At 49.9% G+C, this 19,863-nt stretch overlaps 1 protein-coding gene across 4 annotated transcripts in view; it reads right to left on the bottom strand.

The window, feature by feature from the left end:
- Window positions 1-19,863, bottom strand: part of LOC147899800 (uncharacterized) — a 93,320-nt gene that overhangs the window by 38,395 nt on the left and 35,062 nt on the right. For all 4 annotated transcript variants that reach the window (XM_087377310.1, XM_087377309.1, XM_087377311.1 and 1 more), the window contains one exon: window positions 7,322-7,383. In XM_087377310.1, coding sequence (XP_087233436.1) covers window positions 7,322-7,383 — 62 coding nt within the window. The remainder of the gene's footprint in view (window positions 1-7,321; window positions 7,384-19,863) is intronic.

Here is a 19,863-nt window from a genome sequence, read left to right on the forward strand (position 1 = left end):
GCTCTGATACCAATGTAGAGAAGGGGGAAGGGGCAGATTTGGAGATGGGGAGAGAATAGCAAAAGGAGGGGAGGAGAAGAGAGGAGAAGGGGAAGGAGAAAGGAAGAGAGAGAAGGCTGAGGGGATAGAGAGAGGGAGAGAGAGAGAGTGTGAGCGTAGGCAGTAGGTAGCAGGAAGGAGCGTAGATAGGATTAGATGTCACATCAAAAAGTGCCTTACAATCCTTTTGGGTTGACTTATATAGTCCCCCACAGTTCCCACATTTCCTTTACTATTCTCCCATCTATTACCCCCTTAAAATCCTTCTTTTTCCCACCTTCATTACAGCCTCCAACATCTCATCCAAGGTGAACGGTGCCAACAACGTCGCCTGCATGCTAGGCTGGACCAGGGATGGAATGTGCCTCCACACCTCCTCACGGGCACGACTAGCACGAGGGGCAAGCGGCTCCTGCTGGAAGAGGGTCCTGTAGAAGTCAGTGGCCAACCCCAGGACCTCCCCCGGATCCGTAACGATGTGACCATCCGCTGTCCTGAGACTCCGAAGCTGATCACCTGCAGCTCTCTGGCCATGCGTCCTGAAGAACTCCCTGCACATCCGGTCACCCTTCCGGGCCCAGAAGGAGAGAGAGGCGTGATAGGAAAACTTTGAGCGACGCTGGAGTGTCTCCTCCAGGAGGGCTCTGGCTCGAAGGGCCTGGATCCGAAGCTCCTCCGAGCCCGGGAAGCCTGCTGGAGTCGCTGAATGGAGGCGAGGTCCCTCCGAAGAGCTCTCTCTCTGCCCCACCAATCCTGTCGAACCTGTAGGGCTGCTAGCTGGCAGATCTGGCTGGACTCCTGCAGAGCCTGCGCAACTGAGTCCACCAGATCCACGCACTCCCCCCAGTCTCTGTCCCAAAGACTGCAAATACTGCTGTGCACGTCCACCCTCGAGAAAATGGAGTCGGGAATCCTGCATAACCGGGGGGGAAGGGTCTGGGCTGCCGAATCTAATGAAAGGAGCACCGGCGCATGGTCGGAAAGTGTCGTCCCTGGAACTATACCCGCCTGACCGCCTCTACTGATGGCCCAATCACTGACATAAAATCTATCAAGCCTCTCCAGGAGTCTGCCTCCTTCCCTGCGGAAGCCCCAAGAGAAGTCCAGGCTCCCGTGCCAACGCCGGAAGGACGGGTCTCTCCAACTGTCCCTCCTTCCTGTCGCGAAGATGAAAGAGTCCCAAGCTGACTGCTCTGCCTGAGCCATACCTGTGAACTCCGGACCTCTGCCCTGCTGGTCCTCCAAGGTCTCCAAATTGTTGAAGTCACCTCCAACAATCCAGGAATCCATGTCTGGAAGAATCCCTGTAAGTGTCCTCCAGAAGGTGGCTCTGCATCAGAGGTCTGTAGGAGCATAAATGTTGAGGATTCCAATTTTGGATCCCTCCAAATCCAGGCCTACCCAAAGGGCTCGGCCTGGGATCAACGTGCCATGACCGAAAACTCCCTGGGCTAACTGCTCGCACATGGAGGTACAGACACCCCCACTCCTCCCCTGTGCGCCGATCGAGGGCTCCCAGTAAGTGTAGGAACGTCCAGGGAGAACCTTCCCGCAGCTACGGGAATGAGCCGCAGAAAGCTTGTGCTCCTGGAGCAGAAGTACATCCAAACGACCAATCACTGCAGGCTGAAGTTCCTGTCGCAAAATGAGCTTCCTGGGACCACGGGTGCCAGAAGAGTGAAACCCGTTCACATTCCAGGATACGAGGTGTAGGCTCATGGAGAGGGATGGGGGGCTGCGAACAACTGTCTGCTCGCGGTCGAAGTCGATGAAGAATCAGACATGTCGGAATGGAGGCGCTGCCGCTTATGAGAAGGTTTGGAGGGGGAGACGGGGTCGTCCTGCCCGTTCTTCAACACCTTCAGCAAAGGCGAGAGGCCTTTGGTGCCATGAACAAATGCTTTCTCGAGCCAGCTCGAGATCTCTGAAGTGGTCATCCCATAGAAGGTTCGGAGTTTCTGATGGGACCAAGCTCTGACATCCTGGGGGAGAGGCCATGACAGGGGAGGTCTGAGGATCACAATCAGTCGGAAGCGTTTGGCGGCGCAACGCCACCGCAGGCGCACATCGCCCTCGGACCACTGAATCTCGAGAAGCTGCCCACCGGATGGGCCTATCCAGGAGCAAACCTGGGCGTGTGTCTGCTCTCTGAGAGCCTCCCAAACCGAGTCGTCTGTCCAGGTCTCGGTGCCATCGCTGAGGAACGTGAAGGCGAAGCTAGGGCCATCCCTAGGGGCCAAGGCGACAATCTTCCCATCCGCCCCTTTGCGGAGCAGGAAGATACTGATGTCGAGACAAGCCGGGAAGGTCCCAAGGTCGGCCACATCCAAGTAGTCCCAGGGGCCAGATCTGTAAAAGTCTCGAGGAAGCTCTCTCTCCTGAAGCTGAGACCCATCAGAGTCTGCCACTGAGGGGCTAGCGGCCAGGGAAGCCTGCTCCAGTGGTGGTGTAGACTCCGGGTGTCCTGCCAGCGGGGGGGGAGGGGGAGGAGGCTGAGGGGTAGGCGACTCGGACTCCACGGAGGCGACTGGCGGAGAAGGTGGAGGAGACGGAGCGGGGGCTGCCCTCGGCTGGGAAGCCGAGTACCAACTCCTGATGGACGGCGGAGGATAAAAGACCAGCTTGCCAATTATCGCAATAAGGAAGGCATGTATGCATGGCCAGATGCACAGCATGATAGGTAATATTAACTCATTTTAATTTTCAGATTTTAGGAACTTGTAATTTGTTATTTAATACAAAATTAGAAATCTGAAATTTATGAGTTTTGGAATTTCAGATTTCGAGTTGGGGCTGTTACATGGTGAGCTGATTCCCCCGAGTTGCAAAGCTTGCCATCCGCATTCTAAGCCAAGCTTGCACCTCCTCTTCTTGTGAGCGTTTGTGGAGTAGCTTTGCCCATATCCACACAAAGAAGAGAAATCGTCTGCGAACGCAATGGGCCAATGATCTTGTCTTTGTTAATGCAAACTTGCGTTTGCTTAACAAGATGAGACACGAGTATACGCATGACAAATATATTGGATTTCATAGCCCAGATGATTGCCCACTCAGCTCATGATGATGATTCGTTAGTAGAGGAGAATGATGAGGAGGAGGAGGAGGAGGCAGAGGTTGAGTCTCAGGATGAGGATGAGCTTATTATTTGATCATATCATCCTCGATGTAGCCTTTTTTGGGTTTCAGCTTTCTTTTTGTTACTATGACATTTGGGCTTTGAAAGCTGAATTACCATTTATGAATCATGATTGGTTTCTTAAATATCATGAATCATGAATCATTTTTCCATTTTGTAACTTGTTATAGGATTTATAAATTACCCCACCTTGCGTAATTGAAATTTGCATTGTGTGATTGGTTGAACAATGAAACTTGAATCTTCAAAGTTACAATCAATATTAATGGTACTAGGTAGAGCTATAGCTTATTGTGCACTTTTTTTGAAGGTAGAGCACTCTAAATGTGTGTATGCATTACTCTAAACGCCCTTTTGTAAACCCCCTTGATGACGTGGCGTTTTCCCGTTTCACCCCCTCTCAAAAACCCCGAAACGTTTCCGTTTCCGTTTCCCGTTTCCGTTTCCCCGTTTCCCGTAACTATGCCCCATCCAAGAAAACTATCCATAGCAACTCAATGGAGTTGAGGCTTTGTGAAGACCACCCTCCAGGACTTGGGGATGGCGGCATCTATCTCCAACATCCTCATACCCACCCAACATAAAGGTAAGGAGGGAAAGACATAGGGGTGGCACAAGGAGATAGAGGCAAGAGAGGCAAGAAGGAAGGGGGTGGGGTAAGGAAGGGGGGTCTTTGCTAGAGGTAGGCGAAGGGGGAGGCAGCTGATCATGGGCCGAGAAGGTGAAGATGGGTGGGGTGGGGGTCAAAGGGGGAGATGGCGGGGCTAGTGGGAGCAGCAGGGAGAGCAGCAATTGGGCTTATCATGCATTAGGAATTACGATATTCAAGCAAAAATACGAGGTTGCATAAGCAACCGCAATGTCCTTTTCTACTTTTTAGAAAAGTCCATCTGTCGGAGCACGTCTATAGGCGAGTCTCAGAGCGCGTCTAAAATCGCGTCTACAGGCGTGTTTAAACGCACGTCTAGGCTATTTGCAGACACAAACAGCCGCATCTATAGACGCGCTGTTGTACGTGAAAATAGACGTGCTAATCAAACCCGTCTATAGATGTGCTTCGACAGTAATCCTCTCTTCCCTTCCCCTTTCTTCTTAGCTCATCAGTAATAGTTTTTTTTTCTTTTTTCCAGTTCATCATGTGGCCAGGAAGTGCTTCGAGCTCACCTGATCCTCGGGATTCTATTTTTAGGGACTTATATAACCTTTTAGGGTACCCTCCTAGTCCTGCGGAGTTATACAGGTATATGACGGATACTCTAAACACCCCCCAAATTTCGTGTGACCAGTCCAAAGGGATGGCTGTGATAATTTGCAAAAAGTGTGCCTATGAGTGTCTCTTAGATTCTACATGATGATGTGACTCATTGGCGTGAGGGAAACTCCTTGAATACTCTGAAGGCATCAACTGAGGAAGTTTGTCCTCTCTCCCATCTAGATGTGTGAGGAAAACCGTCAATTGTCCCACTCTATCATTAAAGATCCTTTCCTAGCCTCAAGGGGGGGGTTCTCTATGGCCACTATACATGTGTGTGGGTTGCCATGTCTACCATGCACTGAGACTAGCATGCCATGTCTATTCGAGTCTACTCTCTCTAGTTTAGGCAAATGACCTAGGGGCCCCTCTTAAATTCAAAGTACACTATATCGTAGCCTACCATAGCACACTATATTCAAGCCTACTCCTCATGGACAATCTACATAGGTATCTCTCCTCAACCTGCCAACCAAGGCCGTGCTAGATCCTCTAGGCCTCTCCGCAACCCCAAAATGTGATGCTGAACAGACTCGCATGCATAGCATTCTTGATCCTCCTAGATGCAAATAGACTCTGTGTGCCAAAGGAACGCCCCAAGCAATTGACGTGTCTCTCTCTTCCTGCTTGGTCAAACTCGTGTAACCAGTCCAAAGGGATGGCTGCGTTAATTTGCATAGTGTGCCTATGAGAGGCTATGAGATCCTATATGATAATGTGACTCACTAGCAAGGGCAAATCCTTGAATACTCTCGAGGCATCAACTGAGGAAGTCCGTCCTCTCTCCCATCTAGCTAGAGTACTACATGTAGATTGAAGAGCCCAACAGGCCAATGATCATCAAAGGATGGAACATTCCACACAATGGGCTGCTTGTCTCTCATGTTGAGTCTCTGGCGAGGACCAGCTAAGGGAACATCTGATCAACAATCGATGCCAATGGGGGAGCGGAAGATTGATGCTCGTATCTCTAAATATCCACCTCGTGCTAGGCATCCAATCATCATTTCTAGGAGTGCAGCGCTGAATTTGGTGGGTAAAGAAGTCCTTCCATGGCTGGTTGTCAAGAAGGAATCACTAATCACAAAGCTTACCTAGTAAGGCTTTGCACTAACTATCAAAACAATAATATTCAGGCCTCTCTCGGTGTAGGTAAGAGATGGTGCTCCATGCCATCTTGGCTCTTGCATCAGCTATTCCAGTGCAATTGGACTAAAGATAGTTGTGAATCAATCTTGAGCTGAGCAATGCATGAGCGAAAAAAACACAAGTAGGATGCAATCTACCATGTAGATGCTAAAAGAACTTGGTTTACAACAAGAACTCTAGAGGGGAGAGGATCACATAGATGCCCTTCTTCTCATATGCCAGACGCATTGGTCGCCGTCTTCAGCTTGTAGCAGCCCCCTGAACCCCCTTCAGTTGGATAGAGCAGCAAGTGCCCCAGGAGGTCATTTCCAGATTTTGGTCACAAGTGTGGACTAGCCTCCGCCCACAGAAGATTACATGTTTCTTCTAGATGGTGGCCCACGTGGGATTCACCGTTGGCCCTGGTTGGAGCAGATAGGAGGTGTGACTGATGCACAAATAGAGACATTGAGACGCTTCCGCAACGCAGAGGACCTAACAAGGGGCCCTTAGGATCGTGCCTACGATGCACAGGATGCAGCAGGACTTCACTTTGGGCATGGCAGCCTGATAGAGGGAAGTCATGCCTTCTCAACTAACATGGTTTTGCTAGTCTCAAGATCCATGGACAGAAAGTCTTCCAGATTGAGGTGCAAGATGCGATGACTCCTTCCCGCCAATGGCCATATCCTCACCAAAGGCATGGACAGAAGGTCTTCCAGATTGAGGTGCAAGATGCGACTCCTCTCCTTCCCGCGAATGGCCCTATCCTCACCAGAGGATAGCATTTGAGAGACGGTGTCCAAATTTACTGCTTGGAACATCTAGGTTGCCCATTGCAGTTTGGTGATGGAAGGTCAGTAGGTCCCCACAGCAACCACCCTCGTGATCTCATTATAGCTTTCCCACGATGACCATTGCAAGACAGGTGCATTTCTGCAAGGCTTGGCCTGTTGGTGTCGTCTACTTTTTCACGGAGCAAGGCATTCGCTCGTTGTATAGCCCCCCACCCTGGTTGTTGGCCCCTGTGGTTTCAAAGCCTCTCTATGCAGTAAGCTGAGTTCGCTGAAAACAGGCTGATCGACAGCTAAAGTTCTTTCATTGTATCTCTTCCACAATCAGCGCCACACAAATAGCTGATTTGTATGGTTGGTTTTTTTCTAAAGCATTGATAAAAAGTTCATTCTCAATGCCGGGGGAGGGGGGGAGGGGGGGGGGTTGGGGGCGCGCAGGGAAGGGGAAGGGGGAAAAAATCCTGGCGTAGGATATCCACAAGATCTGCTTTGGGCTTATTGTATTTTCTGTCTATACTTAATAAAGGCTACTTTTTTGCAACTAAAAATAAAAACATAGAAAGTCAACCCTCTTTGACGGCTTCAACAATCTCAAGAAAAAACCTTGGTTTTGTCATATGTATTTCCTAGACTTTCCCCTCCCCAAACAGTCACAGGCGCTTAAAAACATCTGGAGTTTGGAACGTGTAAAATAGAATAACAGACAAAGGTAAGTTGACTTCATCTAGCTTGAAAGTCTAAGCAGTAAAGGCTGCACATTGAAAGAACCTGTCTTCTTGATATTTGTTCTTTTGTAAGTGGCACACAATTAAGTGATAATAAAGGAAATTTTGAAAACAAGAGGCAGACTCAGACGTGATGAAGGATTAAACTCTATTGTGTTACCTTGTTGATTCTGCCAGGCACAAGTCTCTGCAATAACTTCAATCTCTCAATAGTTAGCTTTGCAAGAACTTGTTATATGAAACTTACCTTCCAAAGGCCACCCAAAGCACCAGAAGTGCAACCTTAGGTCCAACACCAGGGAGCTTCAGCTGCAGTTAAAAATGTAAAAAAATGAGGATATATATTGTACTTGGCAATAATAACCTGCAACTGTGTAACAAAACTTGCATCAAGTTAAATTCAAAATGGTTAAGTGTGATTGAACTTCGCAGAGTCATTTACGATGCTTTAAGGTCTCATAACACCCAACAAATAAAAAAAGCTCACCTCAATCACAAAAAGTGCTGCTTCAGGTCTAGAATCACTGTCCACGTGGCAGATGCACAGTGCACAGTACACAATTTTCCCTTATTCTAACTTTTGAGGACTCCATCCCCATCAATTGCTTTAGGTATGAACAAAATAGAATAGAGCAGAGTAGTAGATAGAACTGCAAAGCCGCAAAATTCAGGGTCTGAATACAAACACTAACAGCTGACAGCACAAATGTGCCTCTTGGAACCCAATTTCGAGGCAAATGAGAGGGCAAATGAGCTCTGATGGACATCACCTGGAACAGAGCTAGCTGCGGCTATGCAATTAAACCATCATTTGCAGCTCTCAAGATCCAGATCGCAGCAGATTAAGGTGCCAACTATTACCTGAGCAATTCTGGCTCAAACCTTGAAATTTATCAAAAATCGTAGAGGACTTATGATCTCTCAATCAGCCTGATTTCAATGATGTAAAAACTATGCAGATCTGAGCACTTGGGAAAATCGAGGTCACCAGGGCTTTACACGTGTCATCTGGTGACTGGGATAGACCACGACCAATTTTTGCAGTGAGGTAGGCCCAAGGCTCAAGAATAGGTGCTCCAAATTTCAGAACGAAATGATAGCTAATTGCCCACAAATTCCCATGAAAAGGTCTCTAATACCAACTGAAACATAGCTTCTATTAAGGGCTGCTAACAGTGACTAGTTTATGGGTAACTTTGGAATTGTTTAGCAGAAATGGCACAAAAAGAAGTAGAGGAGAAGGGTTAGGTCTGTCTTAATTGAAGAGGGCATGAGATGTAACAACTCCCACGTGGCTGAGCTTGGTGCTGTTCTTCTTTGAATGTGCAGCTTACAGGCTGATGCTTATGAAGTCCCAACAATGATAGAATGACATGTGATTGTATTAGAGTTGAATGAATGTGTAGTAGAAAGAAAGAAAGTTTATTAAAGTCTTTGGAAGACCGATGGGTCTATGAGAGCTAAAACCCCTGTATATAGTTTTAGAAAAGTAGGGGATAGTACAATAGGGTTGCCACCTGGCAAGCCAACAAACAATCCTGAAAACACTACTAAATGTACAAGAAGAGTACTAAAGTAACTCCAACTAGTGGGACTCTTTATTGGGACAGAGCCCATTATCTAGCTGTCTGCTAACCTAGAATCCACTAACTGTTACACTGACAAGTAGACCCTCTAGGGAAGAAAAAGAGGAAGGAATCATGAGACAATGTTCTTCTAATGGATAGTGGCAAAGAAAAGTGGCCAAACATAGCAAACTATAGGCCCAAAAAATATACAGGTGGAATGGCTAATAGGAACTCAGACACATCATTGAGGCATGGCTTCACAAATGGGACCACAGATTTGCCATTCGTGAAGTTCATAATGATACAATGATGAACCGAGAGGCCAAATATATGTTCACAGCAGCTGCAAATAGGTGGTGGATGAAGAAACGAAGAGACAATGTAGCTCCAATCCCTTGGAGAAGATTCAATCTGGATTTCCAAAAAAATTTTATACCTCTTAATGAAGCTTCTAGAGTGTGGGATGATAGTCTGTACCTTCGCAAAGGAATTTATAAGTAGGAGAGTATACTTATTCATTCTGAGAAATTGTGACGGATATCCCTGAGCCGTTACCGTAGTTTGTTTTAAGTCAAAGCTTGTATACTTGGCTTGAACAACAGGATCAAAAAGTGCACGGCCTGTGTGTGGCTGTATGTGCCCCAGGCTAGAACCCCAGGCTGTGTGTGTGCCAAATGCATCTCTTTGCGAGGACTGCATACCAAAAGGTTGAGAGGAGGATTGCCCTCTCTCCCACTGGTGGACTGCCATGTAAACCCAAACCACTCTAGGCATGTAGGTGGTGCGGTGAAAGGAGCAATTAGCGAATGCATACCAGCAGGTTGGTCCAAGATAGATGGACCCATCTGCAAAGGGTAGAGAGCTGCGAGCTGTACGATGGCCTCACATCCGGCAAAAAGATGCTTTTGCAGCACAGAGAATGCATCATCAATGCCAAAGTATCCCCATGCTGGGGTATGGATCGCTCAACACCCACATCCCATGGCCCTGCGCACCTAGTTTTCCAGGGTTCTCCCCACATGCAAGTTTAAACTCATGCTCTCGTGACATACCCCTCCCTTGAAAAATGGCAAGCGACCTTGATTGCATCTGGATGTTACAAGGATATGCAATAATTAAAATACATGTGAATATACCATCATAGAAGCATGTATTACAAACTGACATAGCATATATGATTGTTCAGAAGAGAACAAGCTCTTGCGAGTTCCTCCTCCACGCCTCCCTGCCGTCTACCTCCCCCCTTCTCGCGTTACTTCGCCGCCTCCCTTCCTGTTTCGCCTCCCACCTCTCCCCGCTTCTGCCCATCGCGACGCCCCCCTCTGCCGTTTCTCTCGCTGCCTGTCGCGACCCTCTTCTCATCCCCCCGCTGGCGTTCTGATACTCATGCTGAACTCGGCCGTTTTCAAGCTCCTGGTTCTATTCTCCACGTGAAGCCCTCGCAGCACTCTGCAGGTCGTCAACAGACTCCTCTTTGCGCAGCTACCCAGTTCGTTTGGACTTGGCGTTTCTTGGTCCTGCGTGGACAGATTGAGCAGCCGGCTCCTCCCCCGACAGCTGCCCCTGACTCGCTGCTGGCCCTTCACCTCCTCAGCCTGTGGAGGGACGACAGTGAGTGATATCCAGCCGCTTCAGAGGCTCGACCCTGTGTGCTCTTGCTTCCAGCCCGGGTCAGCCCTTCCAGTTCGCCTCCTTCCACACCCGGGCTCCACCTGCTGCTCCACCCTTTCTCTCTTCTGTGGCAGCCCCTTCCTCCCTCGGAACGTTCTCGCAATATGTCTCAACTGTATGGCGGCATCTCGCCTGGAACCGGAGGCCCCTTCGGACCCCCCCTCTCCTTCAGCCTACCGTGTTATTCTGACAGAGCAACAAACCTCCTTGGTAAAACAGGCAGCCAATGACTTCGCCCACACCTCGGTGTATGGCAGAGTCATTGGGCACTCCCCTTCGAGATCAGCCATCAGAGACTGGCTACAGTCCACCCTTGTGCTAGGGGACAGTCACATTAAGGAGGTGGCCCTTATGGGACGGGGCATCTTCTGGCTCAAGCTCTCCACTGGTAGAGCTGCGAGCGACCTGGTTTCACGCTCCCCCACATTAGTGGACGGGAAGTTCATCATTTTGGTTCCATGGTACAGGGGCTTCAGCGTAGCTGACTTTGATGATCGTTTCAGCATACCCCGCCACCCGGTAACTCTTGTATTCCCAGGCCTTGCAGCAGAGTTGCGCCCGATAGTCAGGGACCTGGGGGCGCATTTTGGGTGGGTGATGCAGGACACTTTCGTCGACGCAGTCGCTGCGGCAGGAGCCCCCAGGGTTCGAGTGGCAGTGTTAGATCCTTCGTCCCTCCCATCAGAGATTGAGATTGTGATAGATGCAGGCTCCCTTACTCAGAGCTTGGTAGTTACTGGGCAGCCTGGGCAGTGCCTGCGATGTCATGGTTTTGGGCATCTGGCTGCTGCCTGCCCGTGCTTCGCCAGCCCCACTCAACCCCCCCCTCTGCCGCCACCCCCCCCCACCCACCCAGCCGCGCCAGGCGGAGCAGAGGCCGTTGCAGGAGGCAGAGGTTGTTGGTGGGTGGACCGATGTCAAGAGGAAAAGAGGCAAGAATAAAAAGAAAGGTAAGGAGGCAGTAAGCCCTCAGCCCCCTACCGTACCACAGAGACCTGTGAGCCAGCAGTCCCAAGGACTTGGGAACGCGTCCTCATCTGCTGCCCCCCCCCCCTCAGCACCTGGTCCCTCCCTCTCCACGTCCCCCCCCCCTCCTCCTTTACCCAAATCCCAGCCCCAGCCTCAGCCTCAACCCCCACCCCCCCAGCCTCAGCACCTACCCCCCAGCCCCAGCCGCAGCCCCACCCCCCCCCCCGCCCCTCGTTCCTCCTCGTCCTCCTCCTTCAGTCGTAGCTCCCCCAGCCTTGCAGGTTCCCACACCACCTGCAGTTCCTGACCCCCAGCCTCCACCCGCCCAGCTACCCACTCCTGTGGAGGTTGAGAGCCCTAGCCCGCCTCATCCGCCCCCCCCCGTTCCCCTTGTAGGGCACCCCGAGACCTCACCCGCTTTGGTGCAGTCTACCATGCCTGACAGTCCCTCAGTTGCAGATTCCGATGAGCCGCAGCTCAAGGAGCGGGCGCTTCTGCGTGAGTTCTACAGGGCCAAACCTTGGGATTATCTGGACGTGGCGCATGTTGGGACCTTCCCAGCTTGTCTCGACATCAGCATATTCCTTCTCCGCAAGGAGACGGATGGGAAGATCACAACCTTAGCTCCGAGAGATGGACCCAGCTTTGCTTTTACCTTTCGCAGCGACGGGACAGAGAGCTGGACAGATGACTCTGTCTGGGAGTCACTCAAGGAGCAGACATACGATCAGATCTGTTCCTGGATCGGACTGCTAGGCGGACAGCTTCTCAGATCTCAATGGTCCGAGGGCGATGTGCGCCTAAGGTGGAGATGTGCCGCCAAACGATTCAGGCTGATTATGATTCTCACACCCTTGCTGACATGGCACCTCCCTCTCGAGGTTAGAGTGTGGACAGCACAGGAGCTTCGCACTTTCTACGGGATGACCACCTCAGAGATCTCGAGCTGGCTCGAGAAAGCGTATTCTCATGGTACTAGAGGCCTCACGCCTTTGCTCAGAATTTTGAAGAATGGCCAAGATGATCCGGCTTCTCCCTCCAAGCCACAGAAGCGGTTGCGCCTGCACTCGGGTCCCGCCATCCTCCTCGACCTCGACAGCGAGCAGACAGTTGTTCGGGGCCTACCAGTCTTCGCCATGAGTCTACACCTTGTCTCCTGGAATGTGAACGGATTTCATGCTTCTGGCACTCGCGGTCCCAGGAAGCTTATCCTACGACAGGAACTTCGGCCAGCTGTGGTTGGTCGCTTGGATTTGCTTTTGCTCCAGGAGCATAAGCTCTCTTTGGCTCATGCTAGCAGATGTGGGAAGATCCTCCCTGGGCGCTCTCACACATTTTGGGAGCCTTCGATTGGGGAGCAAGGCAGGAGTGGTGGCGTTTGTACGTCCGTCAGCGAGTCGCTCCTTCAGAGAGTTCTCGGTCACGGTACGCTGATCCCAGGCCGTGCGTTGTGGATTGGCCTAGAGTTGGAGGGCTCCAAGATAGGAGTCCTCAACGTCTACGCACCTACAGATCTTCGGCGCAGAGCCACCCACCTTTTGGAGGACACTTACGGAGTTGCTTCCAGAAATGGATTCGTGGATTGTTGGAGGAGACTTCAATAACCTCGAAACCATGGAGGACCAGCAGGGCAGAGGGCTAGAGTTTGCAGGCATTGCGCAAGCGGAGCAATCCGCTTGGGACTCCTTTCTCTTCACGACTGGAGGGAGGGACAGTTGGAGAGATCCCGCCTTCCGTCGGTGGCAAGGCAGCCTAGATTACTCTTGGGGCTTCCGCAGGGAAGGGGGCAGGCTTTTGGAGAGGCTGGACAGATTCTACGTCAGTGATTGGGCCATAGGCAGAGGAGGACAGGTAGGAGTTGTGCCAGGGACGACTCTCTCAGACCATGCGCCAGTGATCCTGTCACTGGACTCAGCAGTTCAGACTCTTCCCCCCCGCTCGTGCAGGATTCCCGACTCCATCTTCTCCAAGGGGGAGGTGTGCAGTTGTATCGACAATCTTTGGGACAGAGATTGGGGCGAGCATGATGACTTGGCAGAGGCGGTTGCTCAGGCTCTACTAGAATCCAGTCAGATCTGCCAAGCGGCAGCCTTTCAGGCTCGACAGGAGTGGTGGGATAGAGAGCGCGCTCTTCGCAGGGACTTAGCCTCCATTCAGCGGCTTCAGCAGACAGCCCTTGGCTCGGAGGAGCTTCGCCTCCAAGCTCTTCGTGCCAGAGCCTCCTTGAGGAGACCCTTCAGCGACGCTCAGAGTTTTCGTACCACGCTTCACTGTCCTACTGGGCTAGGAAGGGAGACAGGATGAGCAGAGAGTTCTTCAGGATGCATGGCTAGAGGGCAGCAGGGGACCAGATCCGGAGTCTTAGGACGACGGATGGTCATATCACTTCAGACCCGAAGGAGGTCATGAGGATGACTACCGACTTCTACAGTACTCTCTTTCAGCAGGAGCTGCCCGCACCGCACACTAGACGTTGCCATGAGGAGGTGTGGAGACACATCCCTTCCATTGTCCAGCCCAGTATGCAAGCGTCGTTGATGGCTCCGTTCACCACGTCCGAGTTGCAGGAAGCCTTGATGGCTATCGATAGGCAGAAATGCCCTGGCGAGGATGGTCTTTCCAAAGCTTTTTTCACCACCTTCTGAGACCAGATTCACCAGCCTCTTCTAGCAGCCTTCCAGCAGATTTTCAGCAGCGGTCAAATGCCAGAGAGCCTCTCATCAGGCTTGATCTGTCTCATCCTGAAAGGGGGGCGACCGATCACGCTCCTCTCCACAGCATACAAAATCCTCGCCAAAATGATCAGTGCCAGAGTTCGGCCACTGCTCCCGGACCTCATCCATGACACTCAGACAGGCTTCGTCCAGGATCGCAGCATTCTGGATAATGTCTTCACCTTCTCAGAGGCCACGGAGTGGGCACAGCACAGTGGGCAGCACTTAGCGATCCTACTTCTCAATTTTGAGAAGGCATACGATCGAGTGGATTGGTCCTTCCTGGAGGGCACTTTGGAGAGACTTGGATTTCCGCCTGGCTGGACGTCAGGGCTGTCCTCTTGCCCCCTACCTTTTCCTTTTCTTCGCTAAGGCTATGACGTACTTCCTCCGAGCCAAGAGCACAGGGATCCGAGGGGTTCGCCTCCCCATCAGGGAGGACTCAGAGCTCCTAGACTCAGAGTACGCAGATGACACGGCACTGTATGTTCAGGATGACGAGATGACGCTGGAGAGGGTTAGGCTGGCTTTAGAGGTTTTTTGCTCAGCTGCTGGTGCGAAAATCAACTAGAACAAGTCAGTTGGTTTTCTCACAGATCCTGGGGCTTACTCGCAGTGGGGGAGATTCCTGGGTTTCAGATGGATTCCTCAAGGTCAGACCACTCGGTATCTCAGCTTTCAGGTTGGACTGGACGTTACCCCTGCTCAACAGTTCCTCCCAGTGCTAGATTCCATCCGACGGAAGCTGGCATTCTGGAGCACTGCTAAGCTCTAGGACGGGCCCTGGTGGTGGTCAACCAGGTTCTATTAGCCACAGCCTGGTATGTGGCTTCGTGCTGGTGCTTTGCTCGATCATGCGTGGCCCAGCTGAGGCGGATGGTCCGGAACTTCTTATGGTCCGGAGGGGATGGGCTCAGAGACACCAGAGCCAGGGTAGCGTGGCAAACAGTCATTCTCCCGCAGGCGGAGGGAGGCCTTGGCATCATTGATCCAGAGTTCCAGAGTCAAGCCCTGCTGGGCAAGCTAGTCATCCGCGGTTTGACCCCCGGGGGGGCAAACATGGAAGCTGCTATTTCAGCAGGGGATCAGCTCTTGTACCCCGCGCCGGGGAGGAGAGTGGATGCCCTCTCTTAGATGGATCTTTACCTCAGCACCGCTCACCCGCCCCCGTTCACCTTACATTCGCAGCCTTCTCTCTGTTTGGAGGCGACTTCGTCTCAACCTCATCCAGTCGCCTCCGAGCTGCCAGGAGGAGATCGACCGGCAGCCCCTCATTTGGAACGGCCAGGTCAGAGATGCATCGGTCTACAGCTGGGAGAGAGGACACACATCTCTTGGGATGGTTGGATGAGGGGGCCCGCTCGCTCCTTACGAGTTTGGAGAGATACTTACAGACACCTGGAGACAGCAGCGTTGGCGGCAGCAGCAGCAGGGGGGTTAGAGGTGCGCAGGCGAGGCGCACAGAGATAGAGGGTGCGATCCCTGACCGTTGGCTGTCACCCCCGGAGCCTCAGGTCCTCATGCCCGGAGATGCCTGCTGACTGGGCCAGTTCACCCCCCGCGGCATTCCCCTGGTTATCGCAGGTCGCATTGCAGACACTTCTATCATGTTTTCGCCGTTATGGATGACGGCCGTCTCAGGAGAGAGGGTGCTCTGATCGACCCCCTTCTCCTGTGGCAGAGGAGCCGTGTTGTTGGCCTTTTGGGGAAGGCCTGGCAGATCGATCCCAGCATCGAGCAGGAGCAGCTGCAGCTTTGGCGTCTTTGGCTCTGGGAAGGGCGGGCCCTGTCAGAGCTTGACTGGGATCCTGGCGAGTGGAGGTGGCCAGAGGTGGTGACAGATCAGGGGCCATCCCCTTTCTTCGCCTACAATGCGAAGATTGGCAGGAGAATTCTTGGGAGGATGCAGAGCAGACCGCCGACCCAGCGTCCCCGATGGTATGCTCAGGGGATTTCCAGGTTATTTCTTCAGGCCTTCTGGAAGGCCTTGTGGGAGAGCTGGCAGCCGCGGAAGATCTCATACTTCCTCTGGCTACTCGCCCACAAGGGTCTTCCAGTGGGGAGTTGGCTGCGTCAGATTGGGCAGGAGGGTCTTTGCCACATGTGCCACGAGGTAGAGGAATCACCAAAGCACTGCCTGTGGAGCTGCACACGTGCACAGGAAGTGTGGAGGTGGGCTCTTGGGATCCTCACTCGAGCAGCTCCGGAGCTTGGATTGGTCACCTGGGGCGCCTTCTGTTGGTGTAGCACTGCACCAGGGTATCATCAGTTGTTCGAGGCTGATCCGCAGGACCCCGTTTTCCAAGGGACTTGGGGCCCTCTCGAGGGCATTCCGCAGCATTTGACAGAGGTGGATACAGGATCACAGACGAGGCAGCCTGCTTGGGAGATTATTGGTAGCATCGTTGGTTGGCACATCTAGACATCACGCTGTGCGCAGTGCCTTGGAGGTACCTCCCTGACGACTGCTCAGATCTTGGTCGACATTTGGAGCGAGCTCATTCACACACTCAGAGGCCAATGAGACCAGATCCAGGGCGACTCCCGGGCCGGCCAGGAGAAGCGGAGACGGTTCCTTCGGGATTGGGACTCATGATCTTTTCTTTGAGCATACCTCCCAAGGCCTCCGGTGGCGCTACTCCCCGCCTCTCTGGCTATTCCCCCATACCCGACTGATCCCTATGTGAGAGTCCATTTTGTTCATTCTAGGGCTGCGTCCGTTTTGTGACAGCAGCCCGTCAGCCGGAAGGCAGACTCCTTGTATTCATGGTTCTTGAAGTAATATAATTAGCACTGTTTTTTCGGGAAAAAAAAAATATGATTGTTCAAAGCCTAGGATAGCAATCCATATACACCGCAAAGATTATCTCATATTGACTAGTACATTGATCATAGAAGTCCCAAGGCATACATTGGATATTTCATCTTCTTTTCATCCTTAGACAGATGGGTAGCCCGAAGAGGCTAACTCTACTATACTTGACTTACTGAAATATTATGTGTTTGAGCATAAGACAGTGGGAGCAATATTTGCGCTTTAGTGGGGTTTGCTTACAATAATACTGTGCATACTTCCACTGGGAAAGCTCCATTTGAAATAGTGGTGGGAGGGAGGAAAGTCCCGCCTATCTTGCGTACTAAGGATAAGATTTTTGAGGCTGATAAGTATGTTGAGAGCATGGATGTGATATATCAGAAGGTGAAAAAAGCTTACTAAAATATTGTGTGTTTTAGCATAAGACAGTGGGAGCAATATTTGCGCTTTAGTGGAGTTTGCTTACAATAATACTATGCATACTTCCACTGGGAAAGCTCCACTTGAAATAATGGAAGGAGGGAGGAAAGCCCCGCCTATCTTGCATACTAAGGATAAGATTTTTGAGGCTGGTAAGTATGTTGAGAGCATGGATGTGATATATCAGAAGGTGAAGCAAGCTTTCCAAAAGACTCATAAAGAAAAAGAATTGACTGTCACCGCCATGAACTTAAAGAAGGTGATTGGGTTCTTTTGCATTTTGAGAAGGCAAGGTTGAAAAAGAAGAGGGGCCAAGATCGGTTGTTCCCTAAGCTCCTTATGAGATACTAAGAGTCTTCTCAAATTTCCATGTGAGTAGCTTATAGGTTGAAGCTACTACAGCATTGGAGAATTCACAAAATGCTTTCCATTGTGAGTCTTCTTAAGCCTTTAAAAGGGGTTCCAGAGCATATTTTGGCACATAAGGAAAGGAAAATCAGAGGTAGAGTTTCCCGCCGCTACTTGGTGAAATTTACGAACTATTCATCATTGCATGCAAAGTGTCTGGAAGAGGATGATCTAGCAGATACATCTCATTTGTTACAACTCTACTTGGAAGCATTTCATCTTGAGCCAACTGCAGTTGTGGCTCCTTCAGACTTAGCAGAGTGCTGGCAGATGATACATGTTCTGACAAAGGCATCCACATCCCATCTCAAAGCTGGCTAGTAGAAAAAGTGCTCCACTGCCTTTATCGTGGCATCAATGCCTCTATGCCATGCATATGGTGGAGCATGACTTTCTATCATAACCTTTGACCTCAACTGCTTCGTGATACAAAGTCGACCATGCATCATAAGAAATCCATCCCTGAGAGTATAATGGTCATGCCGCTAATTATTAGACAGTTGGTCATAAATCATTGAGAAATCCTCGTCCTGAGCATACTGGTCCTTCATTGCATCCCAACTCACTGTGGTAACAATGGTAACTGCGGAAACCTGGGGTTTCCTTGACAATGCATCGGCCACTACATTCTTTTCACCCTCCACATGCAATATCTGAAAGTGAAATATGGATAAGAAATTGGCCCAACCCATATGCTTCTCAGACAGCTTCGTCTAATGGAGGAAATATCTGAAAGATTTATGATCTGTCTGCACTGTGAAATCACCCCTAAGTAAATAGTGTTTCCATGTAGCAAGGGCATGAATTACAGCCAGCAATTCCTTCTCCTAAATGCCCATATGTCTTTCATCATCCTGCAAAATCCTACTCTCATAGGCCACGACATATCAAACTCTTGCATTATTTCAGCCCATCTAGCTTTTCTTCGTTTAAGCTCTTGCTGATTGCAAATCCACTTAATGCTTTCTTGATAAAAAATAATCTCACATTTGGTGCCATAAAATTGTGCCTCCATTTCTTCAAAGCATAGACTATAGCATACAGTTCCTTCTCATATGCCAAGTGATTCCATTGGGCACAGTCTAGCTTTTTGCTTTCAAAAGCCACTAGTCGGCCCTTTTGTAAAAGTACCGCTCCAACAGCAAAATCACTAGCATATCCGTTTCAACCACGAATGGTTCATTGGGATCTACTACCTTTAAGACAGCAGTAGATGCTATAGCCACTTTTAGCTTCTTAAAACTATTCTTTCGAGTCCCATATGAAGGTACTTCCCTTCCCCTTAAGCTGGTCCATCATCAGAACAATAATCCTTTTTGTAGGATGTGGCTATTCCAATACGGCCCTTACCTTCTCGGGATCCATACGAATCTCTTCTTGGGATATAATATGTCCCAAGTACGTAACTTCTTTTGCAAAGAATTCAGATTTGGATTCTTTTGCCAAAAAAGAATTATCTCTAAGCAATTGAAACACTTTCCTCAAATGTTTCAAATGCTTTTTTTTTTAAATACTATAGTTTAGGATATCACCTAAAAATACCACATCAAATTTTCCTAAATATGGTCTCAAGGCACTATGCATTAAGTGTCATAAAAGTTGCTAGAGCAATTGTTAAACCAAATGTCATTACTTTGGACTGATAATGCCCGTACCTAGTACGAAATAATGTCTTACGGACATCCTCTTATCTAATTCGCACTTGGTGATATCTTGATCTTAAGTCATTTTTAGTAAAATATTTTGCTCCTTACAAATTGATCAAAGAGCTCATCAATGCGAGGCATAGGATACTTATTTTTTGTTGTGATTTTATTTAAGGCTCTGTAATCTATGCATAAACGCATAGTGCCATCTTTTTTCTTTACTAGTAAAACCGGTGATGACCAAGGTAAATTGCTAGGTTGAATTTGGCCCTTCTTAAGGTATTCAATTAATTGTCTTTCGACCTCACATTCTTCCATTTGACTAAGTCTATACGGTGGTTTACAAACAAGGGTAGATCCAAGAATTATGTCTATTTTATGATCTACATCTCGCTTTGGGAGTTAAACCATCAAGCAATCACACAGAAAAACATCTTTAAATTCAACTATTAAATCATTAAACGAAGATTTATACTTTTTAATCACATCAAGAGAACATTTATTCTTTTCGGGCGTAGCAGAAATAAAATTGCCAATAAAAGTAAGCTCACAGAGATATACCTCGCATCGTTGTCAGT

This window comes from Dipteris shenzhenensis, chromosome 7 (genome assembly GCF_047967505.1).
Source record: "Dipteris shenzhenensis isolate YYH24624 ecotype China chromosome 7, Dip_SZ_1.0, whole genome shotgun sequence".
In the NCBI taxonomy this organism is placed as follows: Eukaryota; Viridiplantae; Streptophyta; class Polypodiopsida; order Gleicheniales; family Dipteridaceae; genus Dipteris; species Dipteris shenzhenensis.